The sequence below is a fragment of the Falco cherrug genome, chromosome 10, assembly GCF_023634085.1.
Source record: "Falco cherrug isolate bFalChe1 chromosome 10, bFalChe1.pri, whole genome shotgun sequence".
Lineage (NCBI taxonomy): Eukaryota > Metazoa > Chordata > Aves > Falconiformes > Falconidae > Falco > Falco cherrug.
Window position 1 is genome coordinate 35,804,953 of NC_073706.1, and position 22,118 is coordinate 35,827,070.

At 43.6% G+C, this 22,118-nt stretch overlaps 1 protein-coding gene across 15 annotated transcripts in view; it reads left to right on the forward strand.

Moving 5' to 3' along the window:
- The window catches only part of BRSK2 (BR serine/threonine kinase 2), a 315,722-nt gene that overhangs the window by 137,510 nt on the left and 156,094 nt on the right, over window positions 1-22,118 (forward strand). For all 15 annotated transcript variants that reach the window (XM_027808783.2, XM_027808785.2, XM_027808786.2 and 12 more), the window contains exon 2: window positions 19,050-19,144. In XM_027808783.2, the coding sequence (XP_027664584.1) occupies window positions 19,050-19,144 (95 nt within the window). The remainder of the gene's footprint in view (window positions 1-19,049; window positions 19,145-22,118) is intronic.

Genomic DNA, 22,118 nt, shown 5'->3' on the forward strand with positions numbered 1-22,118 from the left:
TTGGGGGTGCCCTTATTAGGAGGGGACAGTGTATAAGTGGTCCTGGGAGGCTTTGTTAATTGGAGAAAACTTGTTTCATAGCATCTTCCTCACCTTTTTCACCAGGAGGTAGTAATTTACTACTGCTTATACAAACACCAAATGAGACACTGCTACTATAGGGCAGCACCGCTGCTTGGTGAGAGGGGAAGTGAGGGTGACTTGTCTTCATTGGTTCATTTCCAGACTTTCTCCACCTTTTGCCCTCTTCAGCTTTGCTTCTCCTTTCCTGGATTTGGTTCGACTGCTTCCCGGGTTTCTTTAGGAACCCAGCCATCCACACATGCATGGGCACCTGTTATTCCAGACAGATACATAGGTGCAGTTCTCTTGCAACCAGGCGGCACTTAGGAAACTTAAATATCTCTTCTGTATCCTTAAAAAGGAAAGTAACCACAGGCCCTCTGGAACTCTCTAAGTTGCCTGCGCATGCAGCTAATTATTTTGAGATTGAAACAGCACCTTTGAAGCATGTCCATGAAATACATAATTAAAGTATCTTATGTTCGATCATACCATTGGACAGCTAATTGAAAATCACATTGTGTCTACATAATGAGACAAATAATATATGCGTTTGTGCACTGATGAAATGACTTGTCCCGTCGTCTTTTTCCCTTTAATTGCTACGATGGCAACTGGCAGAAGAGGACAACGTGCTGGGCTGTCCTTGATCAGCAAATCTAACAGACGCAGAGTTCCTGTTAGGGACTCCCCTGAGTTCAAATAAAAGAGGCTCTGACGGGCAGGACTGCTGCTTCCAACAATTTCCGTACAGATGTGGAAGTAGGGCAGAGTATGTTGGGTTTCCTGCTGTCTAGGAAGTCGGTGGCTAGCACAGCAGCTGCTCAGGCTTCGTAACCCAAGCGGGCATATGTGTTTATGGTGAGGAATGAATGGCTTGAATGGGTTTGGCGGTGTCTGCCCGTAGGATCATGCCATTCGAGACCCTCTGTGATGCCCAGCTGGCTCTGCTACAGCAGAGAGTCACTGCAGAGCAGCTGGTATTTCAGCAAGCAGGTTTGGTGTTTGCCAAGCTCCAAATAGCATCTGGAAGTCTTGCAAGCAGTGAGTTGTCCTCAGTCAGTCTCTTGGGGATCTGGTGACTCTAGAAGTATCAATGGCAAGGGGTACACCCCTCTTAGCCACATCCCTTCTGTGGTTTTTATTCCTTCAGTATCTGTCTTGCTCCCTGTGGTAGGGGAAGTGCTGTGCTGTGTTTTATCATCATGCCATGAACGTGTTTCTTGGAACGTAAGAACACAGGAAGGATTCCTTTGCCCTCCTCTCCACCATATGTTGTATGTTTGTGGAAGACAGGCATATCCTGATCAGTAAAATAATTGGGTTTACTTATCTTTCTTGCTCCAATTTACAGATAGAGGGATAGACAAGATTTATCGTGTTATGCTTTACAGTTATTAGCAGGATTTAAGGTTGCCAGAGAAGAAAATTAATTTAAGGTTAAGCATATATGAGGAGAATTGCAAGCTGGTCCTTCACTCTGAAATGCATTGATGGCAATAGCCATATGAGGGAGGGATGTCACCTCTTCCTCAGAAGATTCACAGCTGGATCAGGGCTTAACTACAGTGGATCTCACGGTCTTATTTTTACAATGACGACTTGCATGATCTCCCTCTCATCACAGCAAGAACAGCTTTCCAGCTTACTGGCTCATTCCTTTGGCTGTAGAATGGCCTGGAAAGAGCTAGTTATTTCAGGTTAGCATTTACATATACGTATGTCCATGTACATGTTCTTTATGTGAAATAAAGTCGTTTTTCTCAGTCTCATAAGTAATCATAGCTTCCCTCTGTAGCTCTTGTACTTTCTGACATCTAAAAATATGTCATAGTGCATTAGTGCTAGGAAGACAAAGGCAAGTAAAGAAGTCTGCTGATGCTGCTTTTTACATTTAAAATCATGCAAAATATCCAGGGGTTTAGGATGCATTTTCTCAGGGGGTTCCTATGACCTGAGTTCCCTGCTGTTTACCTTTTTCAGTCACAGTCTTCTAATTATAATGCCACAGTTTTGGGAAAGGTTATAGTCACTGCAACTGGCTTCAAACCTTGCATTGCAAAATTATATTCTGCGGCTGCTAGTGCCTGGTGAAGATCTGGCTTCCAAACAAAGGCAGAGGAAAGAATGAAGCAGCAGACCCTGCAAGAGATAGAATATTGTCTGTGTGATTAAAGCTCTTTTATTAGGCTATGGTCTGTAATGGGAAAGAAAAAAGCATGATCTCCACTGATCTGCATTTTAAACAATGTCGAGGATTAGCAGAGGGGCAGCAGATGCACCTATTGAGCTGTAAGGGAAGGGATTCAAAGCTATACCGTGCAGATGGGAGATTATTGTACTGTACCTCCCTGCATGTGCCAGTCGGTACTCCTGCTGCTCTGCGGAGCGGCACTTATCATCCCCGTCAGCCCTCCCTGTCCCAGAGCACACGCAGCACAATGACCTGCCTTAGCCCTGCCGCTGTGTTGAGCGGACACTCAACCAACCTAAGCAAGCAGAACGCGAGCTGTGGCGGCCATTCTGCTGCCGCCGGTGAGAGCATGATATGGGCACTGGCTGATGATAACATCCCTCCTAACACAGTCATTCAGCAGCTTAACCCTTTCCGTTTGAATGGCTTGGTTTATCGATGCTGCTTATCATTTTGCTACAGACCCGTCTTTTTCCTAGAGCGGCGTGGTTAAAATGATAGGTGAGAGAAATCTTCCTTCATGGTTTATTCTGTTCTTCTGTCGTTGCTGCTAGAAAACAACAACCTTTCTCCTAGCTAAAATACAGCGTTGCAATTTTGTTACTGTTGTTTTCATTAAATGGATCATAAGTTTGAAAGCTCTCTCACCAAATTTATACATTCACATATAACATAGGAACCACCCCACTTCTGCTGTCAGATTTTCTGCTGTAAGTCAGGAGCAGATGTAGTGGCACAAATGGAATTATTCTCCTTTTACATCGCTGTAGCAGGGGGTAGCTGTGAGGTTTATTATCTGGAATTTACTAAGAACGATGGTCTACTGGCCAATTATTTCTGCTCTAGCATATAGTTTGTAGTCAAAAATACATTAATAATGGTTTTCTTACTTTACCAACTCCCACCAACCTAAAATGTGATTGTGGCATGTGCTTGGTTTCCAGCTCTGCTACAGGGTTTCCGTGTGACCTTCAGAAAGTTGCCCAATTTCTTCATGCCTAAAGTCTTTATCTTCAAACAGAAAAATAGTGTATAATTAGGTGTACTCTTTGACTGCCTGATCTGTTTGGATCATAAACATCTACCCCAAGGCAGGGCCTAGCACCTATTATGTGTATGTGTGATGCTGATCACAGTAGAGCCCTAGTCTTGGGTTGAGTCTTTCAGTATAAACAGCAATCATAATTCCATAGGGCTGTCACTCGTATAATTAGTTCTGTGTTCTGTTAGGTATTTTCTCTTTAAAGACAGATTTCTCCATAGTCCTGAAGTATGTTCATGAGGCTTGAAAATGACTGGAAAAAAAATTATTTTCTGCACATCCTATTCTTACTGTGTTAAATGTATTGTAAAGCACGCTTTGTCTGCTCATGTGTGGGCAGGTGAGAGAGTGCCAATTCCTATATATAGGAGTATGTAAAGCGGGAGGGTTGGAACTAGATGATCTTTACGGTCCCTTCCAACCCAAACCGTTCTATGATTTTGTGATCTGTTTAAATACATGTCTTTGCTTCTTGGTTGGCATTGATTCTGCCTAGTTCACCTCACGAGCTCCATCAAATTGTAGACAGTTATCTGACTTTGTCTTAAAGCTTAAGCTCTGCTTAAAGCTGGAACGCGCCTCAAGGTCTGACATACTTCCCGTAGCATCCCTGTTTTTTTGTCTTGATCAGCTGAGTTCCCACATTCAACAGCAGATTAGGAAATGTGAACCTGGAACCATGGAGCAAGGCTCCATGTCTTCAATGCCAGTAGGGTCAGTGCAGAAGTGGCGAGGATGCCAGCAAGGAGCTTGGGTTTGGCTGCAGCAATGCATTCTTGTTTGCACTGTTGTTACGTTCTGATGTGGGGCTGATCTAGCTGTGAGGAGAATTACCATCTGAAAAGCAGTGTTGTTTAATTTATATCATTTATATTTAAATCAAGGTAATTAAAATCATGGCTTTTTATTATGGTTTAAATCAGCAAGGGCAAAATCTTGATTTCATTTTTTGATTCCATACTTGCTTATCCTTTGTACATTTTGGCTATTTTCCTAAGAAAAGGTTGATTTTCAAGGTGGTGGCCATCCAGGTATGTTGATTTGCAAAAAAAATTCTCTTTACATAAAATTTAGTATTTCTTTTCTGTGGTTGAGAAGACATTCTTTACCACTGCACATTCACTGAAGTCATAGTGTAGTTAATGTGCATTTATTTGCATGCTTTCTTTAATAATTTTTTGTTTCACAATAGACTGATGACTGGCATTTTCTACTCGGTGTAGATGGATATATATTATTTATCGGTAACTTGCATCGACTTCTGTTTGTTTGGAAAGTGAAGTGAGATTAGATTAAAAAAATAAAAATTATTATTTATTATCTAGGTGTGCTGGTTCCATTTAAAAATAAATGTAAAGGAAAAAATGATTTTTAAATAGTTCATTGGGAACAGTTACAACAGCACGTGAGGTACCTGTGGGCAGACACTGTACAGAGCTTGCTCTGCTTACTTCACAGTGCACCTTACTGCTCACCTGACCTTTCTGGGCTCTGGATAACAGACCGTGTTGCTCTGGGATCTGCAGCAAGTGGGGATCCCCACTTGGAATTAGAATGAGACCAACCAGACCTTAAAGCCAGGTCTCTGGAGGAGGAAGTCTCACCTTCAGTTATGTGTATTGTTACTCTTCCTCTTACCAATTGCCCAAAAATGGATTTATTGGGAGTGTTGAAGGTAGGGGTAAGAACTTCACTGGGGTAGGAAAAAGGGAAGTTATTATTGTGAGCAAATTAATACTCAGTCCAGCAGCGTGTCTTTCCTACTGTGCAGGAAGAATTAAGAGAGCTGTTTGTATGGCTGGGTGTCTTGTAAGAGCATGTGCACCCTCACAGCAAAGGTGGACAACAGTACCCTGGGCTGTAGGATCAGCCAGATCGAGGGAAGTGATCCTTCCCCTCTGCTTGCAGCACTGATGAGGCCACGACTGGAGAACTGCATCCAGTTCTGGGCTTCCCCAGTACAAGATACAAACGGGCTTACTGGAGTGAATCCAGAGTAGGACCACAAAGATTAAGAGAAGGGTCTGAAGCATCTCTTGTAAGATGAGACTGAGAGTGTTCAGCCTGGTGAAAAAGCTTGAGGGGATTTCATCAATGTGACCAAATACCTGATGGGAGGGAAGGAAGAGGTAGGTGACTCTTTGTAGTAGTGCCTCCTGACAGGACAGGAGGCAATGGGCACAAATTAAAATGCAATTCAGTCTGAACACAAGGAAACACTTTTTTACTGTGAGGGTGGTCAGACAGCGGGACAGGTAACCAGAGAGGTTGTGGAGAGGTATTAAAAATGCAGCTGGACATGGTCTTGGGCACCCTGCTGTAGCTGGACTAGGTGATCTTGAGAGGTCCCTCCCCACGTGTGTGCTTCTGTGACTCTGAAACGAACAGCAGATTCTAGATTTTTGTTTTTCTTCTCTCTTTTCTCTACATCAGGGGATTCTGGACCACTAGCACAAACCAGGCAGAATGTTTAGAGAAGCCTTGACTTGTTTTTTTAACCCTGTTGCTGAATAACTGACCGTCTGCTGCCCTGATTTTCTTAATGCTGTTCCCAGTGATCTGCCACCAAGTGCAGTCTGGATGTTCCTGCTTTACTCACCCAGTTGCCTCTGCTTTCAGGAGGTTCCTTTTCTTTCCAGTACAGTACACAGCAACATTCACATACAGCTGCAGAGGTAAATTTGGAGTAGAGTGCACTGCAGAGAAGAGAGACAAAGGTTTTCAAAAGAATCTTTATTCTAGGCTTCTTGCATCATTGTTAGTGGGGATTTACAGTTGATGCTGTGGGCAGAAGGTTTCTCCATCATATTCAACAACTTGTAATCACACAAGGGCACAGACTTGCCTTAATTCCCTTTAATCTGACCAGAGGGGAGCACCTTTGCTCTTTCTCAGTTCTGGTTTTCTCAACTGCAACTAGAATAGAAGCCTCTTGTTTAGACAAACCTTATCTGAGAAGTAAATTTCTCTTTCTGTAGTTCCTCTGTCTGTCTCCTGGAGATTGTGAGGGCTTCTATCCCCATGAAATGGAAGGGATCCAGTGTTAAGCACTTTCGAAGTCTCGTATCTGCAAGTAAAAATGGTCCCTCACAAAGCTTAGGGCAGCTCCTTGTGCAGTTGAAATCTGTGGGGCTGGATCCACTACACAGCCGACTGTGAGGCTCACCGCACACACGCTTTCAGGCACTCCTGTTGCGGCTGTAGGCAGCCATCCGGCTCGAGCGGGAGGCCCCCGCGGCCTGGCCTGGCCCTCGGGAAGCAGACCCTGTGGGCATGGCACTGCCATTCACCTTCTGGTGACAGAACGCAGGTTACTCCAGCTCACAGTTTCCCATACTGGTTTGGTTTGTCCAGCTGACCGAACCGTGCTCGTTGGTTTGCAGGCTGAGTTACCAGAATTGGACTTTCCAGCTGTGAAGACTGAGGCTTTTCTGTGTTTGGTCATTGCTAGAGTTCCTGCTTTGAGAGTCTCTTTCTATTCTTGCTGACAGTTTTTAAAATTATTCCCCTAATAAGATTTTGACTGCAACCTCTAACCTTTGGTGTCTTAAGCATAGAGGGTCACAGACAAATAATGTTTCTGTGGGATACTGTAGAGGAACGAAGCTGTGTTAATTAGCATTGATAATATACAGCTGTGGTTGGCTTCAGGGGCAGCGGGTTGGTCGATGTAGCTAAGGTGCAGCTGTGGCTGGTTCTGTGAAGGGGTCAAGAGCCAATGAAGGGAGAGCAGCCGAGGAAGACGAGAGAGAGGAAGAAGCAAGAGAAGAGAGAATGCATGCCCGAGATGAGGAGAAGGCAGCTGAGGAACTGGCATGAAGAGTGTGCTGGGATGAGGTGGTAATAGACCTTGTTGCAGCTCGATAGTTTGGAGAGTGCTGCGACAGGATACCTGTCCTGCCGAGCTGCTGCTGATTTTTGTGTTCAGGGAGAGACTCCTGCATACCCCTCTACGTGACTTGGCCATAGCCTTAATGTGTGAGTGGCCTGACCCCACAGTACGAGTAAAAAATACCACAGCAGTTTCTAGTCACTTAGGAGCTCATAATACACAGCCAAAGAACTTAAGTGTGTGTAATGTTCATCAGGACAAGACTTATTTTCTGTGCTCTTTACAGGCAGCATCCCTTAAGGCCAGTGGCTTTGCAGAAAGTGATAGGTGATTTGTCTAATGCCATTATTGCTGCGTAGTACTGCATTACCTTAGCACGTTTATCCCCCTGTGTATGTCGGGACACTGAACAGGCACAGCAATCTCAATTATTTCTGAGCTGCCTCTTCTTCTGAGCGTGAGCGCCTCTGAGTCAACACTGAGCTGCTCTGTGGCCGTTGTTTGTAGTCTGCGCCGTGTTGTGTCACCTCCCTGGGGAGGCTGGGAGGGCTGCAGCTCTTCTCGGGAATTGGGAATCATTCCAGGGAAGCCAATGGGATCACAGTAGTGTACGTGCGGGGAAAACTGGGTCCTCATGTGGGAGTGCTGTTCTTGAGGGATGGTATTTTTAACTTTTGCCCAGGCTTTGGAGCTTGTAGGGAGAAGATACTTATTGGTCTTTTGCTTATTTCTGTGAACTTGTCCAGGCTTAGAACTTGTCCTTCTTCTTAAGATATTTTTTTTTTTTAATTGAATCTTCCTGAGTATTCAGACACCTTGTTCTAACTGTGTGGGGCCAAAAAATAGAATTATTAATAGAATAGAAAGTAATCAGAGGAAAAGCCCTGGGGATTAGATTCTCTGTTGACATCTAGAAAACTCATCCACTCTTTACCTTTCTTTATTGTGGCTCTGGTCTTGAACTAGTGTTTGTAGGGAGCCTAATTTAAGGATTTTATTCTGATACTAAGAAATTACCAGTCTTAGTAAAGGTGGAACCCTTTCCTGTGTGTGGGAGTGGTACAGTAAAAGGTGCTGTAGATCCAAGAATAACAATGCCTGCAGATCTGTTTTGCCTTAGTTACAGTTGCCGTATACAGGGGTTTGTACACTTTGGTAAAGAACAGCTGGTTCTGGCATAGCTGTAAGGTCTTCTACAGCCAGATTCTTCGGCACTTCGAACTCATTCTCTACAGCAACACCCATCAGAGGAAGCAAGGTTTGGATAGGTGTAAGCTGCTGATGAGGAAACTGGTCTGCAAATTCCTGAAACAGATGAGGCTTTGCGTTGACTTCAGTGGGCTTTAGATCAGACCCATGGGGTTGTTCATCATCCTCTCCAGTGAATTCTTCCAGAAGAGAAAAATTCACTGTGGGATCTTCCAGCCACCCAGGCAGGGGTTGTTGCATAGAAATCCTGGACACAAAGATGTGTTTTGACAGCACAGTTCTCGTGCCAATGTCCTTTTATAATCACCAGTTCCTGCCTGGGTTTGAAATTGAACTCTGTTTCAGGATATGCTTAGCATCAGCCACTTTGGTATGCATTTCCAAGTGATAAAGCTGCGTATTGAAGGTGGATTGTGACGTGCGTGTTTGTATTTATCCAATGACTTCTCTTTTGAAAGGAAATTAAATACACTTTTCTTTCTTTTTTTGTGGAGGCACAGCTGACCGCGCTCTCTAGGTATTACATTGTTTCTTGTGAACCTTACCTTAAATTAATGAGGTGCTTGAGCCTTTTTCACAACCACTGAATATGACGCCCTGCTTTCTTCTCTTTGTAAGGAACAGAGTGAACCAGCTGCAGTGAAGTTTGTACTACGTGAGCAGGCACCTCCTGCTCTTCTTGGTGTAGAAGTCGATAAATGCTTTCAGCTCCATGCTGTGACCTGAGCCATTATTCTCACGTTAAAGGAAATACTTTTGAAAACTGTTTTTTTAATACGCCTGTTTCTGTTCATTAAAATGGTAACAGTCTAATTTTTCTGACCTTTAATTCTTTTGCTGTAACTTTCCCTTTTTTAATCAGTTTTCATATGGGCTTTCTTTCTATTGTCCTAAGCTGGGGGGTTGGGGTTTCTCAAATTCAGTACAATTAAGAAAATGTGGCATTTCATATACTTTTTACAGAGGAACAGAGTGCAAAATGGGAAAAGCGGTCTGTTAACAATTGTGTCGTGAGATCTCTGCCCTCACGTTTTACAATGCGCATGATGCACTGGAGGGGACAGAAAGCACTTGGAACAGTTGCTCAAATTGATACTACGTAGGCCCACATTGTAGGGCTGTGGGAGTCATGGGAAAGTACCAGAATCTTACTAATATTATTTCTTTCCATTTCATCCTATGGACCTGTGTTCTGTAGGTCCATAAGTCTGCTGTTATGAGTCCCCAGGCCTTCCTCCCAATCTCTTGCCCCTCCAACAGCCTCAGGGCCACCCCCTCCCCATCCCTATCCCCTTGTCTAGCCTGCAGCCAAGGCAGTACAACTGGGCTCTGCTCAAGAGTTCACTCTCCTGCTGACTGACCAGCCAGATACCATCTCAGCCAGGTGAATGCCTGCAGGCTAATCTGTATCCTTACCTTTCCTGGACTGGGGCGACTTACAAGGTCTCTCTGTAGCCAGCTGCAGGATTTTGTCAGTTTAGTTGGTGTGGGCCAGTGGGATCCAAAGTTGTTGGAGATGGAGCATGTATAGACAGCTAGACGTGCAAGGTGTCTGTATTAACCTTGTTTCACTAGGAAGCCACATTTTTTTAAAAAAAATAATCCAGATATGCTTCCAAACAGAAACACAAGAAGTCTGAAACTGTAATAAGAGGAACTGCATTAGCAAGGGGAGAGGTTTGAATTCAGGTACTAACCCAACAGGGTTTCAATTCCAAAGCCTACTGCTGCCTTGGGAGGTCTCAGTATCGTTTTGAAAACGGCTCGGGCCATACTGTGGGAGCCAGGTACAGAACGGGGAAGACAAGGTGTCCCTGCTGTGCTGCCACCCAAACCCCAGCATTGTATGGCCATAGGCACTCTTGTCTGTGATAACACAGTAGCGCATGGCAGGAGCATCTTCATGGAAGTATATGGAATGACTTTAACAAAGGTCTCACAGTCTCAAACATCAAAGGTAACTAAGTCCTTTCAGGCTTTGTTGGGAGTTGGAGAAAGAACCAAATCTGAGAGGGAAATACAAGGACAACTCAGGTGTTAGATATTCTTCTGTTTGGCAGATGCTGGTTGACCAACGGCATGATGGGCTCACAGGTCTGGACTAGCCACAGCGTCTGTCGTCATCTACATAGGAGAAAGGAGAGAGTAAGCTATGTGGAAGGAAACTGTGCAAGTGAGAAGTGAACCACAGGACAAATGGGTAAAACTGTGGAGGGTGTTACTGCAGGAGACGTGAGAAGCTAGAGACACTGGGGCAGAGGCACGAGGTATGGCAGGAAATTGTAGATGTTATGACATTGGGGGGGAGAGTAGGATGTCCATAGATGTGGTGAGGACCTGTTGGCATGGGACTGGAGATCTCATGAGGGAACATGAAGAGGATCCAGGGTTTTGTGGTGGACATTGAAATGAAATTTAGGGTGTGGATCTGCAAGAGATGAGCCCCTATTAGCTCTACTGGGTACAGAACAATTTGTCCTTGGAAAAAAACCTGTAGCTGTAGAACCCTGTATGCAGTGGCTACCCAGCGCCTTTCTCCTTTGCTGTGTACGGGCCATACCCCACTGCCACCAGCAGGCCCTTCTGGAGTTTGTGGGAACTGGGATGCGCTGCACGTGCTCGTGACTTGCTGTTTGGTGCCTCGTGCATAGCACGGGTGCAAATACAGCTAATCCAGATCACCCCGTGGGCCGTTACTGAGGCGCAGCATGTCGGCAGTCAGTGAAATCCCGTTAGGAATCTGTCAGCGGGTGATTAAGAGATGTCAGGGGGCAGAGTAAGCTGTATCAGCACGGAGCTGGGTGGATGCAGTGTTCTGTGGGGAGCCTAATCTTGTGAAGAGTGTGACCTCTGCCTTCTGTATTTTTTTTCCGTGGTAACCCCCTTTCTTAATATAAGTTCTTAATATACATATAACCTAGCTGAAGCAACCTTGGTTGATGGGAGGGTCAAAAGGGGGTGAGGACTTCCTGATGGAGGGGCGGTGGAAAGGTAGGGTGAAGAAGGGAGATGTAAGGAACGAGCATGGCAAATGGGATTAACATCAGCCTAAAGCACATATAAAGAGCAGTTCATCTGCTCTTTTCCCTCCTCCTTCCTCACCTCCTCTTCCTCTGCCGTGCAGTGTTCCTTCCTTGTTAGTGCATCAGCTCTTCTCCATAGGTGATTGGACCAAGCAGAGATGTTTTGGCTCATTACCCAGATGTTACCTAATTACTATGACATGTTTTCTAAAAGATATCTTAGGCAGGATAGACAGCTCTGCTGGCTTCCTGCTGTACCTGAAAATGGCCACCTTTGGTCATCTCCTGACAAAGGATTAATGAAAACTGAAGGGGAACATGGATCTCATCATTCCTCAAGAAGAGTTTTTCAAGGAGATGTACACGTACAGCTTTTGGAAAGTGGAAAGAAAAGCTTTTGACTAGAAGAGTTGTGGGCGAAAGCAGAGTTTTCCTAATACCCATGCAGAGATGTAAAAAAGAGATTATTTTTTTTCCTGGTGCATCAATGGAAAGATCTGTTCTAATTTAATTTATCTTTTTCATTTGAAAACAATGAAACCACTCTTCTCTTACCCCATCTGCAAGGGGTGGGGATGCTACCCAAACGCTTTCAGTTGTACGCTTTGGAAGCTGAAGTCTGCACTTCTCCCGTGCCAGGAAAGCGTAGCTTCCCAAGTGGTGTTATATGGGAACAAAGACTTGATCTGAAATAGGAGCTCAGCCCACCAGACATCACAAGCTGCTGATAGATCCAAGAGGACTTCGAGAGTTTGTTAGAGCTTGGCTGATGAAATAATGGCATTTTGCAAAGGACAGAACCAGTGTGCCCATCCAGGTTTGTGTCCCGGTTCCCTGAGGGGGCCTCTTTAGGCACGTGAGCATGTACGGTGAGATGGGAAGGAGAGCATGTCAAAGGGACTCAGCAGTCACGTTCTTTGCTATATTCAGGGGGCACTAAGAGTTTCTGAGAAATATTGATTTATGAAATATTGTAAGAAAGAGACCAAGGTAAAAATCAATAGAGGTGATGTTGGTTCTGTGTGTTTTGATCCTGCTGAGCCTGGAGGATGATCCTACCATAATCTCTGAGGCATACAGTGTAAAACCTGCTCCTGGTGAGCTGCTGTGTGTACATATACATGTCTGTGCCTCTTGATCTCTAATATCAGGCGTGTGGATCCAGTCACATCTGAGCTGCTGCATTGTTCTCACCAATCTCTGAGCTTAGGATTGTGCCCCTTCAGCTGGCCGAGCCAGTGTACATTTGACAGTGCTCGTAGCTCAGGACAACAAATCCAGGCTACAGCAATTCAGTGTGCAGCTTCCCTACGCTCTGAGCTGAGGCACGTGAATCCTGGCACTGATGAACATCTCCTTTGAACTCTGGCTTTAGTCCTACAGTAATTACAGTTTATTCAATTTAGAAGCAGTTATTGCATGAGCCCTCAGAACAGCCTTGTAGCACTGGAATCTCTCTGTATTAGAACCCATGGTCAAAATATTTCATTACCAATGTGGGTAGCTCCATCCTCATCCTTTTAGATTTCTTGACAACCCTATACCTCCTTTCCCCATATACAATTATAAATTGATACTGTATAATTTCCCTGTCACTTGATATAAGGCTCTGTTTATTTAAATGCAATAATTAGAGATAACAATTGCTATAGAAAAATAAACAGCTCTTCAATGACAAGAGTGAGTAATTAAGGGCAATTATTGGTTTCCATAAGTAGGATGCTCAGTAACAAAGTTCTTTCCAGTGCAGCTAAGAAGAGCATAAGATGCATATTGTAGGAGACCAGAATTCTATGTGCTCTAAGAATTGGGAAATGAAGTGGAAGCTATTAATCAAAAAATATTTAGAGCTTTTTTTCCAGGTTGTGTTTAAGATGCAGTTTTCCTGGTTGTAATATATAAAACTTCCATAGGGTTTAGATCCCTTTTCAGCACTCTTTGTAAGGATTAATCAGTTAATCCTTCTACAGCCCTTGCAAGGTAAGTAAGTGTTATTATCCTTATTTTATGGCTGTGGAAATCATCTTGCTATGGGCCAAATTTTAATCCATTTTCCAGTATTGTAGGTCTAAAGCAACTTCACTGCAGTCAGCAGAGTTAGACACTGTAACTGAACTATGTAACCCTAATTGAAACTACAGTGTTTGTGAAGATAACTGTTGAGAACAAAGAGCAAGAATACTACATTTTAGGTATTGTCCTGTGTTCCACTTGAGTTATGTTAATGCTTTTGTTTGCTTTAAGCATTGATTTTCTAAGCTGGCATCTTTGAAGGTTTGCAGATCTTGCAAATGCTAGCATATGTAGTTTTCAGGAATGAGCATCCATAAGTACTTCTAAGATTTACAACGGCAACCTCCGATTTGTGGGGATAAATAACATTACTCATAAGGTAAAGATCATATGTCCAAAGCTCATACGCAGTGACAGTGTACACACACTAAGCTTTCTTTTGAGTTTGTTTGGCCTGAGATTTTTGTTCTTCCTTTAATCCAAATAGTTTGTTACCAGTACTAGTCTGAGCCCTGAAGTAAACCACAAACGTTTGTGTCCTGCAGTGCCTAGATTAACATTTGCAGAGTATTCATTGACTTGAATTAATTGGCAATTAGCGAACTCAAGTTAAAAGAGGAGTGATATTTCTCTCTAGACATTCCTTTAATTGCTCATCCAGCCAAAATAGATACTACTGGCCAGACCAGGGCTTTCTGCTCAGATCTTTTGAGAAGTTTTTTGACAACGCACTCTGAAGTGGAATGAAGAGCAAGCAACGTGCAGATGGTCTTCTGAAATCAGTGGCTAGTTTCCCTACTACAGAAATTTGTCATTACTTACAAATAGGGCATTGGGTTGGTTTTATTTTAAAAGAAAATTAAAGACTTCCATTTACCATTGGAAAAATCATATGTATTAAATGTAGCAAATGTACCTAATTTTTCATTCCACTTCTTGAAGCAGTTATTGGCCTTAAGTTAAAAATCGGGAGAAGGAGTTACTTGTGTTTAGCATTTCTGAAAAACTGTGGGAACATTATTCATTAGCAATGAATATACCAGTAGTGCTGTACTTAAACAACAATGTTGTTTCTTTATTTATTAGTCTCTCTCAAAGTGGTAATTTGTTTCAGATCGGTGTCTTTGGCAGACTGCAAGTTTGGATAGGATTGAAAAACATTTCTGTCTTGTTCCCAGAACGTTTCTTTCTTTAATGAAGAGTTGTAATAACAGGATCATTAGTGAGGTGTTACTATCCACAGTCGTGTTCCCTCATGCTGTTATTTACACAACTGTAAAGTGGATATGAAATAGCACCAGTTCTGAACTCTGTGTTTTATTCAGTCTGTGTTAGAGAATTTTCTAACTGTGCAGAATGCAAGGCGAAAGTAAATCAGCCTTTTCTGAAATCCTGTCCTTGGCTAAAAAGTCATGGAGTTGATTGCCGGTCACAATATAGGCCGTGGAGATGACTTGCTGCGATCAGGGATTCACAGTAAATATATTGTCTCAGCAGGAGGGAAACTTTTGTTTCTCCATCCCCATGGTGCATTCTTCTTGGGTAAAATAAAGGATTCCTCTCTGTAGTGCTTCAGGATGGGCTGTCCAGCTGATCTAAATCTGTCCCTTGCTCATCAGGTAAGCTCCTGTCTTTTTCAGAAAAGATCTGTGTATCTTTAAGTGTGGCAGAGTGGGAGTTTACTAGCAGCAGAGTGGGCAGCCGTGGTTGTTACTAGGTCGAATGCTGCAGCACTGTCAGGCCTGTATGCTTCCCTCTGCTGCTCTTTCTTGAATGGCATCTTTCCCTTGTGTCATCCGGGGTTCCTCATGCTCATTGGTTTTCAAATCGTGGCTTTTAATTACAAATTAAAAGACAATGTTAGCTCACACATCCCCTTGCTTTTCAAAAAGCTTGTGGTTTCTTCTTTACTCCCCAACCTGAAATTGTAGGGCTGCTTCTGGTGCAGTTCAGTGACGAAGATCAAAAGCAGCCCAATGCTGGCAGCCCAGAGGTTGTAACAGCCTGTTCGAACGTGCCAGCACGGCAGCGCCTGCGACCCCCGGAGCCGCCGACGGAGGGAAATCTGAAGTGTGCCTGAAGGAATCCGTGCCTGTGACAGCCTGGGGGGGAACTTCAAGTGCTTGATTCCCACAGCATCTCAGATGGAGTTATTGAAGGTTACTTGCCTGCATCTGAGGGGTTAATTACTCATTAAGCTGACCAGTTCAAAGTCTGTTTGTGGCCTGGCAGACTTGCTTTAAGCCAAGGCAGTGCAAAATACCCTCTTAGCACAGCCTGGTTTGGTTGTTCTCCTTTGAGGACCCCACAGGTACCTGTGCTGGCCTGAATATATAGATAAACTTTACCAGTACCTAACTCAATGGCATGTTTGTATTGGCGGTTTCCTATAGATTGGAACAGCTGCATATGCAGGAGAGGAAGAACTGGAAGATCCACCGGCTCTGTCACAATGCTGTAAGCGCACCTTGGACGCTTGTTTCTAAGTGGGCATTTCTGCCACTTCCATTTCAGTTAACACCTCAGCAGTTTGCTCACATCGTTGCTTCTTATTCTCTCTAAGGGTCTGTCATTAAGCAGTTACGTACTGCCTCTTGAATGGTTTATTTTCTCTGTGTCAGTAGAAGGGCTTCCTAAGCATTAAGAAGCCCACAGGAGTTCAAATCCCCATGTAAGCCATCTCTGAAGGGTTAAGATCCTCGACTGAAATTACAGGACAGAAACGGCAGTCCTGAGTACAAGCCCTTCCTGACCAAGCTCAATTAGGATTTCCTCGTAGTAGCAGGAGGGCCTTATGCTATAGATGGACTTGCTAAGAGGGATTTTTAAATTATTTTTTAATTAATTTTTAATTACTTGTTTATTAGGCTGGCATGCAGATGGCAAAAGGATGTGGCTAGGGGACTGGGGAGGAGGCAAGGCAGAGTGACCTGTTTTATTTTTATCCTAAAATTACACGGAATTTAATACAGTGAAAAGTGCTGTCTTGGGCTGTTCAGAGAGTTGTCTTAAAGTTCTGTCTCCACAGAACACACAGTGGTGACAGTGCGTTTTTTTCCTTGATTTTCAAAATGCAAATCAAGAGAGGAAAAATACATTAAATCTCACTCGTGTTTTCTCATTCTGTCCTCTGGTACTGTGGTGTGAATCAAGAACGACTTCTTGAGGTTGATGAAATTAATTCAACATAAAATCTGTGTGATTTGGTATCAGTGTGGTTTTTGCAAAGTTTGCAGTGTCTTCTAACAGCTGATTAACTTTTTGATTGGAGTAAATGCAATGGTTTAATCTTAATTTTTGAGTCTGTGGTAGGTTAGTAGCCAGAAGGACAGAGGGTGCTGAGAAGCTTGCCTGTACAGCCTGGTGGTGTCCCAGAAGTTTATGGGTAAAACCCTTTATGACTCAACGATGGGGTGCTTTGGGGAGGACAAAGGAAAAACAGTTTACAGATCAGCTGGGTTCAGTGGAACAGATGTCTTGATTTGGGAGCAACAACATTTGAAATCAAACCCTGAAGTGTGAGATACTGGAAGCTTTTATATTTCCTTCAGGGTGAAGGACCAGTTACAGAGAGTAGTTGTTTTTCACCTTTATTGACCTCTGAAAATAATTTGTCTGCAGCGTGTTACTGTACAGCACTGTGCTGCAGATCCTGGCAGTCCAGGTACAAAGGACCAAGTTAAGAGGTTCTGCTGAGATTTGAAAGTGCAACTAAGAATGATGTAGAGTGACAGGGTTGTGCTGTGAGTGACGCAGGGCTGTGATCTGTGCTGGAAGCAGGAAGGAAGCAATTGGCACGGTTTGAAACCATGCACATTTTCAACAAGGTGGTGCCAAGTAGCCACTGTCCAAACAGAGAACAAAGCTAAAGAGAAGCAGCGTAAGTAAGTCTGCAGCTGCTATGAACGGTGAACACAGAGCCAGTACCGCTACGGGTGATATTGTAAATGTATTGAACAGACCAGATTCAGACATACGAGTGAGCGTTGGCTGGACATGGCAGCACCTTCCCCCGGCTGTGCTGCTCAGCCGCTTCAGGCAGAGGACAGGCTGTTGCTATACACAGTTGCAAATGGATTTGTCAGTGTGCTGCATTCTTAATTTTTGTGACTTGTTTATGTCATGGCTGAAAGTAAGGATGTCAGCATTTAACCAGATGAAACCGAGAAATTATGTGACTAGAAATACCCAGAACACTTGAGCATGCCATAAAAGAGATGCAACTGGAAGCAAGTCAGAAGTTTATTTCTCAGCATAATAACCAGCGATTAATGGTTCCAAGTTCCTGATTAACTGTGTAGCAAGAAGATAGACGAGTATCTGCAGGAGATTGCTGGAGTCCCTGATGAAACTCCAGTTCACTTTACTGGGGACAGTTTGTAGTTAGGCAATAGTCTGCATATTCATCCCTCGATACGAAGCATGAAGCGCTGTGTTTGTTGTTTCACTGGACTGCAGATCCGTTGTGTTCAATTTGCAGATAAAGCAACATGTTTGGTTTGTGGTTTGCATCAGTAGAGAGGTTGGGATCTTAATGGCAACCCAACCTAGGAGCGGTGAGCTGAGCTAGGCTTGTTCTTACTGTGCGGTGTCATTGCCCATAAATGCTCTGTGAAGCCCAGCAGGTCTTGCCGACACCAGAGAGGTGCCATGTCTTCTTACTTCAGTTCTGACTGAATTAAATTGAATGGCAATTTAGCATACTGTGTGTAGAGTGGGGTGGGATCCAGCCCACCAGGTATTGTGCTACAGGTGTATGTTTGACAAGAGCAAAAGCTGAAGGAAACAAGATCTCACTCGAATAGACCTACAAAGTACATTTTTTCCAGGTACAAGTTTTCTTAATGGCGATAGAGTTGAGAGCTCGGGGGACTGTCATAAACACACTTGTGGGAGATATCTCAAGGTATTTTCACACAGGTCAGCAGGTTTAGATCAAAATTTGGCAGAAGCTCATGCTTCGTGTATGTTACTCACATCTTTCTTTTAATTCATGGGAGTTTTGTTCCGTATTTTGGTGATCACTTGGACATCCTGATCCTGTCAGGGATATCCATATCCTTTTGCCAATGTAATCATTTAACAGCGCTCTTAAGTTATTTGAGGATAAGGATATAGTAAATAATAACAAGTTAAAAGAACTTAGAATTGTATCTGCATATGTTGATGTTCCTTCATGCTACAGTGCCATTCATCACAGTGTTAACCTTTCTATTATGATCATAAAAGCTCTGGAAGGAGCTAGAAAAACGTAGAGGCTATTTCTACACTGCCGACATTTGACCATCTAGTTTGATGATTTCCGAGCATCCATTGATGTCAGGTGTCAGCCAAAGCCTTAGCCTAGTGCAGTTAAACTGGGAGAAGTTCACTTCTTACTGGTAGGATACACCGAGTGGTGAGAGCTGGAATACAGTGCTTCACCAAAAATACAGCTTTAATGGCAGAAACGGCAGCAGCATTAAGAATGTTGATGGCTTCACTGCAAAATGGTCACGATGTGGGCTTCAGGGTCTTCATTACTCACAAGACCTTATCTGGCTGGAGGAGGGACTAGTGAAGATTTGTTTGCATATAAATTGCCAACTGCTGGGTGGCATGCAAATAGCAAAAATCTGAACAGTGACTATCTCTAACCAATTCTTCCTTTCTATTTTGCTGTTTCTTCTGCAGGGCTTGTGAAGTTGGGGGTTCACTGTGTCACGTGTCAGAAGGTCGCGATAAAAATAGTCAACAGAGAGAAGCTCAGCGAGTCGGTGCTAATGAAGGTAATTTTCTAATGGGAGATTTAAAAAAAAAAAATCTTGGCTCTGTGTCTTCTGTTCCGTGCAAAATTAATATCTTTAATTACGTATAACAAACATCCCTGTCAGTACTAGGATTATGTGGAGCATAATAACAATGATTTAGTTATGGGGGAGGTTAGGGCAGCTGAAATTAAATGGGAGTATGCCCGTGCTTTGTGACCAAAATAGATGGTCAGCTGCAAAGCTGTGGCTTCTCTGCTGGGGCAGATGTGTGTCGGGCATCTGACTTCCACCACTGCAGCAGTGCGTAATAGTTATGGTACATTGCAGACTGAGGTGTACAAATGTCAGTAGGAAGAGATTTAAGAGAGGCCGGTGCATCTGTTGTTTGAATACTCCTACTGCTTGCTCGGCTGCATGAGTTTGTTATGGTCTGATGCGCCAAGGTCCATGCCTGTTTAAAGCTGTTGTAATTCTGGTAACAATCCACAGAGCTGTGCCATTGGAAACCAACAAAATGTCTGTCCTGATGGTCCCAATGACACCAGTGTTCAGAAAAGCTTAACTCCATTTTTTCCTAGCCTTGTGGTACCAGTCTCCTTACATGAGCGTCATTGATTGATCTTGGAAACCTAAAAATAAAATAAATGTATGCATAAAAGTTTACTCATGTGATTTGGTGAGTAGAAAGGCTAAATTCAGCTTGATGGGAGGGAACACAACTGCGCTGCAATCAACAGAATTCCATCAAGCTGTCACCTGCAAATGACGCTAACAGGTCTGCATGCAGCGTACTTATTGAGGTAACTTCCCTATAAGCACATGGAGCATATATCTTTACACTGTTGCTTCTTATACGTACTTCTGTGTCAGCTGTTTTCCAGCAGCAAGTAAGTACAGCAACCTTACTAAGACCAAAAAGAAAATGGAGATTAAAAGAATATGCAGACAATCTATACAGTGTAAATTTTATGTTCTTCAGAGAAGGATTCTTAAAATTTATGTTCAGTTGTAATGTGTTCAGACTTACCTTTCTGGAATTTCATTGACGTATTCCCTCTCCCACAGTACTGTGGATTCAGACTTCTAGTATAGACCAAAAGTTAGAAAGTGAAATAGATATGAAAACTGCAACTTTGAAAGGACAGCAGACAAGTGGAACACCACAAAAGTAAAAAAAGTGTGTAAATGGTAAAAACTGAATGAGGCTCTGAACACTTTGTATATTTCCCAGGGTAACATCGCAGGAATATTTTTAAAAAACATGAGCATTTTGTTTGCTGAGACACTGTCTGATATCTGTATAAAACATTTTATTTACCTCATTGATTTTCAGAGTAGGAGGCAAATCATTTAGCATAGCAAAGTGATCTCTCTGCTTTATTTGTGTTGCATTACCTTGGTTGTAGTATGAAATCTGAGCAGCGAAACGGTGTGTTAGGCCCTCGTTTACACAGCCGCGTGCTGAAGCATGCCATGCTTTCTGTACGATGGCACAGCATCCTTCTCAGGAGGAAATGACGTGTTGTGTTGTGAGTCTCACTTTCAGATCATTCTTGGTGAGATTTTCTCTTTCAAGGTTTATGTTCTTTGTGCTCAGGAGGTTGGAACAACAGATGGGATTGGTTTGCCCAGTTCTTGCATAAACTCAGTAACCAGATGTCTTTTTGAGAATGTCCTGTGTCTGATGCTCACAAGCAGGGCCCGCGACTTCTAAGTGAATTTGGAATTGACTGTACTGTTAGCCAGCTTAATCCAGCCTGCCTGAAGGGGAGAAATGCTTGCAGCTTTTGGCAGTCCCAGTGTGGCCGTTGCGAAGCATCCAGCTGACAGCTTGCTGCGTACAGTCAGCAGCCACAGGGAAACAGCCAACAGTGAAGCCAAGTCATGGTGGTGTGGTGGCATTCCTACTTTGCAAATCTTCCCACTAGCTTATCAGTTCCAGTGAGTCTCTTTGCCAGTGGGCTGTGCAGAACAGTCCCTGGAGCCAATGATTCAATACCACAACTACTCTCCCAAGCCAGGCCCAGATTGAAGGATTTTGCTTTAATCCATCCTTGGACAGAAAAACTGGATCCAACAAATACTCACACCTGCCACATGAAGCTGTAACGCTGCAGTGCTGTGGCCATTTATCCTAGAGCATAAGGAAGAAGTCTGCTCACAGTCCTTTTGACATCTAAAATGACAGGCACAAGCATATACAGCAGGCTGCTTTCTCTGCCATCATTATTCTATTTTGACTTGCTGCTTATAGCCTTAATTTCTCCAGTATTTTTGCAGTGTTTTATTCTGTACATTCAGGGAACTGTCCCTTCTTTCTGCAGCTGCTCTTCATCTGAGCTGTGCAGAATTGAGAGGCATTTGGTAAAGTGCTTTCTAATCATAACGTCGTAGTATCGATATTTCTGGAGAGAAGAATTTGGAACTGAAGCAGCTGGTCTCAATTAGCAGAACTGCTGCTATGGAGATGATAGAGGGGAAGGCACGATGCAGCACAAGCTGCGGGGAATGTATCATCCAGGCGCTTGCTGCCCCGTTGAAGGACAGGGTTGCCCGATGCACATGCGAGCCTTGGGCTTGGTCATGCCTGTAACTGCTACACACCGGCCGGGGAGCGGTGCTCCTTCCCCAGCTCCACCTTGGGCCTCTTTGGGAGCCTGGTTTTGGGGCAAAGCTATAAATGTAATTTCACAGATGAGAACAGAAGGGCTGGTTCTGGTCTCACTCCTGCTCTCATACAACTGGTAAAAGCTTCAGCTGGGTTTCTTCAGCTGCACCACTGATGTGGAGACCTGCCTCCCGTGGTACCTCCAGCTTGCTCTAGCACAAATCAGCAGAAAGATTTCAGAAATGAGTGCATTATAGGGAGCATCTTGAGATTGAAATAAGGTTCATTAATTTCCCTGAATTACTTCTGGATCACTGAGAGGGAAATTAGGCCCAGAATACAAGACGTGGATGTGTCTGTAAAGCTGTAAGCTTTCCTGCACAG